Source organism: Aricia agestis, chromosome 16 (genome assembly GCF_905147365.1).
Source record: "Aricia agestis chromosome 16, ilAriAges1.1, whole genome shotgun sequence".
Classification (NCBI taxonomy): domain Eukaryota; kingdom Metazoa; phylum Arthropoda; class Insecta; order Lepidoptera; family Lycaenidae; genus Aricia; species Aricia agestis.
Window position 1 is genome coordinate 1371595 of NC_056421.1, and position 7632 is coordinate 1379226.

At 40.9% G+C, this 7632-nt stretch overlaps 1 protein-coding gene across 1 annotated transcript; it reads left to right on the forward strand.

Annotated features, from left to right (window-relative positions):
* The first annotated feature begins 2289 nt into the window (after nucleotides 1-2289).
* Nucleotides 2290-5588, forward strand: LOC121734692 (chymotrypsin-2-like). The gene is made up of 5 exons (XM_042125291.1): nucleotides 2290-2398; nucleotides 3262-3487; nucleotides 4031-4265; nucleotides 4843-5019; nucleotides 5363-5588. The coding sequence occupies exons 1-5, from the start codon at nucleotides 2350-2352 to the stop codon at nucleotides 5507-5509; spliced, it is 834 nt and encodes a 277-aa protein (XP_041981225.1). The 5' UTR covers nucleotides 2290-2349; the 3' UTR covers nucleotides 5510-5588.
* Nucleotides 5589-7632: the final 2044 nt, after the last annotated feature.

Consider the following 7632-nt stretch of genomic DNA (forward strand, 5'->3'; position numbering starts at 1 on the left):
TCAATGAGCCCTTTCATTTGATACCCATATTGCAGAAGTGCATAGAAAATAACTATTTTGCCATCTTGGATGGTCAGCCATAGAGTGATGTCACATACAATATCATGCATTGTCATCCAAACAAAACGTGCATGCAAAATTTTAGCTCGATCGGTTAAATATATCTACTTCAAAATTGAGTTCCAACATTTCACCCGAACATATATACTTACATACATACAGAGCAAGTTAAATAAAAGCTTTTAAAAACCAACACAAGGTAATAAGGAATAATATAGCAAATGTCCTTACCGCTTTCAGCGGTTTCTTCCAGACAACCAGACCAGATGGTCATAGATGGTTTTAGTTGGCCTACAACAAAATTTTATAAAAGATATTATGTATAATATATGCTATGTACTGTTTATATTTTTACCAATTCCGAACCCTAAAGCCCTATAACAACAACACTACTAATCTATACTAATATTATAAATGCGAAAGTATCTCTGTCTGTCTGTCTGTCTGTCTCGCTTTCACGCCAAAACTACTGAACCGATTGCAATGAAATTTTGTACACAGTTATTCTAGAGTCTGAGAAAGGACATAGGCTACATTTTGATGTGGGAAAATATCTTATTTTCATGAAAATATCGATGAAAATTAATTCGCATTGCGCGTGGCCAGCGCTCATCCCGGGTGTCCTGGGTTCGAGTCCCGCAGGCGGAACAAAAGTTTTCAATGTTCCTGGGTCTTGGATGTGTATTAAAATAATATTTCAAAAATCTTAAATATATTTTATGTATAATATTATAAAAAATCCAGAAATATATCGATGTAATGAACATTTTAGTTCTAATACGATTCAACAGATGGCGTTTTATTTTTTACTTCTTTGTAACACAGAACTAATCATACTTATTAGTTATTATGTTTTTGTTTATAGTTTTTAATACGTTAGAATATTATGTTTAATAATATTATCACTTGGTATAATAATAATCAATCTATCTTATCTTATAGAACTCCTACTGCATTTCTAAGGAGTTCGAGTGTACCGTGTTGGACTATATTCCATCCAGAAAATATATCAATGCAATCAACATTTTAATTCTAATATATGAAAACAGATGGCGCTTTATTTTTTACTTAATTATTGTAACAGAACTAATCATACCTACTTTATTATATATATTAAATTGTTTTTATTCATAACTAGCTGTTGCCCGCGACTTCGTCCGCGTGGACTTTAGTTTATAGCGCGCGGTGTCAACAAAATTTGTGTCAAATTTAAAAACTTTTAAAAACCCTGGTAAGTGGTATCCCTCTTAGGGCCGCGCTACACCGGAATGGCAGCGCTGAAAGTGCTCGCCTCGCCGCTGCCATTCTGGTGTAGCGCGGCCCTTAATTAATCAAAATACCCAAAAACAGCTGTGCAGTGTGCACATAATCTATACTAATATTATAAATGCGAAAGTATCTCTGTCTGTCTGTCTGTCTGTCTGTCAGTCTCGCTTTCACGCCAAACGCCAAAACTACCGAACCGATTGTAATGAAATTTTGTATACAGATAGTCTAAAGCCTGAGAAAGGACATAGGCTACTTTTTTACTGGAAAAAAGGGTTGTAAGGGTCGTAAATTTGTTCAAAAAATTCATAATAGATGGCGCCGTGCGTCTTCTACATGGCGCTGACGCTTGCTCAAAAGTCTTTCTATAAGAGGTGGTATCATCTTACATTTAAGTCTCGATTTTTTTCGATTGTTATATCTATTCTACGGTATTAAATAACTTAGTACTTTATCAGTGCAGGCAGTGACGTAACCTTAAGACCAAATTTCACCAACGACTGTTAAAGTTAATGCTCGAATTAGTATCACGTTAGCTGTTTCGTTTTTCATATGAATGAAAGAGAAGACAGGACATTAACAACATCTGTTAGTGTTAACAAGCTGTTAACACTAACAGACGTTTGTGAAATTGGGGCTAAACCTATCAATAATAAATAGTTTATGGGTAAAGTTGTGTAATTGGGGGGCTAAATAAGCTTTAAAATTTGGCACAAAATATAAAGTTTAATATACAAAAATGAAGTACTTATTGTGTGCACACTGCACAGCTGTATTGATTTAAGGGGTACCAGGGTTTTTTTATAAAAGCTTTTGACACCAATTTTGTTGACATCGCGCGCTATAAACTGAAGTCCACGCGGACGAAGTCGCGGGCAACAGCTAGTTATTATATATGTATCACGTGCAGTAATCTCGGTATCCATCAATCTCTTATCACTATTAAAGGATAATCGTCCGTTATCATTTAATTGACGTTATAAATATAACGGTCAAAACGTAATCGTTAGTCGGGGTCGAAAAATGTACAAAAGTAGTATTCTGTTTTTAACACTCCTTGTTGGGAGCTTCGGTAAGTGTTTTATAGCTGTGTCCCTCTTTACATTGGGCGTTGTTGGGCCATGATGGAAAACCATGATGTTGGAGCTGTAAGCACGCATAATTGACGTCGATTATGGGTGGTCATAGTATAATAATCCTCACACTTTTGTAAGTTCGAAAGTTTCGTTTTCTCTTATTATTCTTTGTCCATCATGGGCCAAAGAGTGACTGCATTAGAAACCCAGAAATGCATTTATTATGCCTTATCCAAGAACTAAACTTGTCAAGGAAATTTTATTTTCTAAGCAAGGGGTAGAATCCCCTTACAAAAATTGTAAAAGTGGTAACTAAATCTTATTTTTTTTTCATGTTTCTGATACCATTTATCAAAATGTTAATTGAAGTTGATATCAATTGATATGCTATACCTAACTGGATTTGGTTTCAGGATATTCTGATTTTATTGGAACTTATCTATAAATCACTACTTAATTGATAAACAGCTATCAATACCATTTAACTTATTATGATAGTATTGATTACAGATTGGTAAATAACAGATAAGAAAATAGTAATCTAATAAAGAGTAAGTAAACTAGTAGTTACATTATTATTATGGCGCCTCTCCACGTTGGCTCATGATGGACAAAATGAAATTATGAGTAGTTTATTACTTGTGAGCCATGAATGCCATGATCGACGTCGATTGTGCTTTCTGTAAACAGAGTGGCAACCAAAGTTATCCATCCATCGTCATTACTCAACGTAAAAGATCTAAATGCGACACAATCCTGGTTGAATAGTTACTGATCTTGTAACAAGTTTTACTTGAATGCGGTCAGCTCTGCTATAAATTATAATAATGACCGCGGTACCTTCACTTTTATCTTTCAGCGTTCCCAGCGGAGGATTTCTCCATCTTCTTCGACCACACCGACCCATCCGCGTCGCGCATCGTGGGCGGCTCGGTCGCCCAGGACCCTGTTCCTCACATGGTCGCAATGACCAACGGCCTGCTCATCAGATCCTTCTTGTGCGGTGGCTCTGTCATCACGACGCGACATGTACTGACTGCTGCTCATTGTATAGAGGCTGTGTTTAGCTGGGGAAGCTTGAGCAGGTAAGTTTGGAAAGCCATGAATGGTACTGATATAATACCTGTAGGCTAGCTGTTTAGACCATAACGTAACGTGATTAGGCGATGCATCAATACAAACTTGAAATGTACTTAACGCTATTGCCGCGTGTAACATAATATAATCACGTCTATGCACTGCTTTACTCAACCTGCGGCCTACCGGATCTTTATCAGTGGCCCGCATGAAGTTAAAAATTAAAATGTTTTGAAATTTACGCCCACCCAAATAATGCAAAGTAATAAATGGTAAAAAATATATTTCCAAATCGCTAATTTTGAATTAATCTATTTTTAACCGTGAAAAATGTTGGTCGCACGCCACACCAAGACAAGAACGTGTGTGTGGCCCTTATAAAAAAAGCTTTAATACCGTACCAGTGGTACTGAACCTTTTTTACCACTAATTTAGCATACCATTAATGATAAGTGGTCTTCAAGAAATCAAGGACCATAACAGACTACCGCAAACTTCCCCCGTTACTTGTCCTCGGAGCTTCCTCCTCACTCAGCACTTAATAATTCCAGCAACCTCCGCGTCACCGTCGGCACCAACCGCTGGAACACCGGTGGTACCCACTACAACATCGCCCGCAACATCACCCACCAGAACTACGTGTCTTCTATTATCAAGAACGACATTGGTATCCTGGTTACTGCCAGCGAGATCGCGCTGACCAACGCGGTGCAGCCCGTTCGGCTCAACTATGACTGGATCGGCGAGGGTATCGCTACGAGGGTTAACGGATGGGGACGTGTCGTGGTATGTTTTGTTTGACTGATGACTATACTTTCCTACTCAATATGGGTAATTAAACTATCTTTATAATTAAATAGATGACGCCCGCAACTCCGTTACGCCAGAATACCTTTATCACTTGGGGACCGTATATTTTTCGGGATAAAAAGTATGCCCTTTCCCGGGACTCAAAGTCTCTCCTTGCAAAATTTCAGCAAAATCGATTCAACGGTTTGGACGTGAAGAGGACAGACAAAAAGACACTTTCGCATTTATAATATTAGTATGCTGTATACCTATAACTGACAAGCATTAATGCTATGCCGTATGCCACAATACTACTGTAATCTGCAAGATTACAATATAAATTACGAACTGTCCAGAATAAAGCATCTTATTTCCATTCCTTGGACAAAATTTGATACATCTTTTGTAAGGGCCTGTTTCACCACTTTCTGATAAGTGCTGAATAGGCTATCCACCACTTAACTTAACAGATCAAGTATAGAGAATCTGTCAAAAAAGTTGTGAACAGCCTATTCGCCACTTTATCAGAAAGTGGTGAAACAGGCCCTTAATCTTCTTCTTCCCTTCTCCCCAGACCGGCGGTGCCATCTCCGCTGTGCTGCTGGAGTTACACGCGACGTCTGTTGACGGCCAGCGGTGTATCGAGGAGGTGGCTCAACGCGCAACCGAGCTGAACATCCGTGGTGTCCCGCCGGTGCAACCCCACATCGAGCTGTGCACGTTCAGAGCTACTAACATGGGAGCTTGCAATGTAAGTATGCACTTGATTAGGAACCACCGTCACACTATTTTCATGATTTTTAGAAAATCGAAAGATCTTCCTTTGCGGCGACCACGCATATTCCCACACTGGTGATCCCGACTCCCGACGTGAAAATAGAACACTAGTCAGTAGTTAAGTAGGTGGCGAACAGGGCAATCGCCTGGGGCCTCACGACTCGCTCTTGCAGGGTCCTTAGAATTTTTTACGTCAGGCAAAGGGCCTCGCAAAGACCTTCCGCCCGGGGTCTCGCAATGGGCAAGGCCGCCAGTCGCCACTGATCTTTAGTTCTATTATTATACATAGATTAATGAAGTAATTCCCATATTCGCAGGGTGACTCCGGCAGCGCCCTGCTCCGAGTAGACCGCGGGGAGCAAATCGGCGTCGTGTCGTGGGGTCTGCCCTGCGCGCGCGGAGCACCCGACATGTTCGTCCGAGTCAGCGCCTTCAGGGACTGGATACAGCAGAGCATCGCTTAAATAGCCTGATCGTTATAGCCTAAGTGATAGATAAATGGACTACGAATGATGATGGACTAAATAAACGATTTACCTGTTATACCTGTTTATCTTAACACCTCCATCGTGGGTATCGCACACACAATAGATTTTCAATTGCTATGCGGCAGCCGGCTGCCGCTTGGGGATTGATGGGTTTAAACTTTAACCGAATAATCTCCTATAATATAATTCTATAATATATAACCGAATAATCTAATATATAAAATTCTCGTGTCACAGTGTTGGTGCGCGAACTCCTCCAAATCCAAATTGCGCGGGAACCGTACATTTTCCGGGATAAAAAGTACCAAATTTCAGGAAAATCGGTTCATCGGTTGTAATATACAGACAGACAGCATTTAATATATTAGTATGGAATTGACCTGTATTGACAGCGCACTTACGGCCGGGGTGGACGACGCTTGCTGGTAATGCAACGACACTGAGACACCTCTTCAAGGCAGTGACGGATTAACCCTTAATAAAATTAAGCAATTGATTAGGGGGCAACAGAAGAGTAAAGGTTCAAAGACCGATTCTAGTTGACATACGGATAGGGAACCCCACAGGCATGGATTGCTTAGGGCGTCGAGTAGTCTTAATCCGTCACTGCTTCAAGGTCTTCCCCAAGGCAGGGCCCCCGCTACCATATTATGTGCAATGCACACAGGCGCCATTCTCTAGGGGCGCTAAATCGTCATCTTTAGGGGCACCAAAACCAAGGACCCAAAAAATTTGCCTAAAGGGGCGCCAAAATCTTTTTTTTGCACACAGGCGCCAGTAGCCCTTACGGGAGCCCTGCCCCAAGGGCCTTAAATGCCACTTCCCTGATGACTACAACGAGTACCCTAAGAAGTATGAGTTATGACCCAGAGGCAGTACACATTCCCAAACTTATCGCCAATTTGCAGGAGAAGTTTTAGATGAAGTTGGGATTTTGGGGACGTTAAAACGTAGTTTATTTACGGGCGTTCCCAATATTTGATCTATCTCTGGTTTTGCCCTACTAGAGATAGGAATAGCTCATATTACGGCCGTTCCCAATATTTGATCTATCTCTGGTTTTGCCCTACTAGAGATAGGAATAGCTCATAGCTACCTTATCGCGGGCTTTGTGTTAAATGTTTTGGAAAGAAGTTCCTAATCGCGCGTTCGGCGTAAAGGAGGCTAGACAGAACGATATTTGACCTCGACACTTTTTTATTAGTACCTGCATGGTAGGGGCAGAGGCCGTTGATAGTATTCCTGTGCGTCAACTAGTTGGCGTATTTTGAGAATAAACAGCGACGCGTCAATAGATGGCGTTTTTTTCATATTTTTTTGAGTGTATAATATGTTACGCTCAAAGACCGAAAACGCTCAGTGAACGAAAAAATGGCTCACAACGCGTTGTGGTCATAGTGAAACGGTCACGACGCGAAATTCGTTTTTTGCTTAAGTATAATTTATTTTTTGTTTTTTAGTTAAATCTTCAGAACGCGTCGTGGCCGACATTATTTACTAGGGCCAAAAGTCACAACACGAATTCGCGTCATGGCTTTTCTCGATTACCACAACGCGTTGTGGTCGAATAGCACGTCAGCCACGGCCCACGGGCCACGACACGAATTTCGCTATGTGGTATTTCTGTGATTACCAGAACGAGTCGTGGACGTTTCACTGTGACCACAAGCGTTGTGAGCCATCAGCCATTTCTTCGCTCCCTGAGTCTTTGAGCGTAACATATTGTTACGTGCTAGGGTTCGAAGATTTGGAGAGAAAGACCTGGTGACTCTCTTGAAGACTTTATTAACACTGCACTAAACACTAGGTCACAACACTTAGCACTAAGTCCAAACACAAATCACTAGGTCCAATCACTAATCACTATCACTGTCCTAGGTCGTAGCCAAGTCGCAGGTTTCACTGGTTCACTCACTATTGATCACTTGATGTCGCCTCGAAGATCGCTTAGATTAAACTGACTTGCCGGACCTGCCTGCGGCTCTTTTTATATGGCGAGACGAATTCCAGAAATTTCCCGATTCACGTAAACAAGTAAACAACCGTGGGAAATTTCTAGGAGGCTCGGGTATGTGCCACAATAAAACTGCCGTCCTTGC

Bases quoted from the DNA above. Each gene is read 5' to 3' on its own strand.
- LOC121734692 (XM_042125291.1), top strand. From the start codon at position 2,350: ATGTACAAAAGTAGTATTCTGTTTTTAACACTCCTTGTTGGGAGCTTC. The intron at 4,266-4,842 runs GTATGTTTTGTT...CCTTCTCCCCAG, and splicing joins ACGGATGGGGACGTGTCGTG to ACCGGCGGTGCCATCTCCGC. The intron at 5,020-5,362 runs GTAAGTATGCAC...CCATATTCGCAG, and splicing joins CTAACATGGGAGCTTGCAAT to GGTGACTCCGGCAGCGCCCT.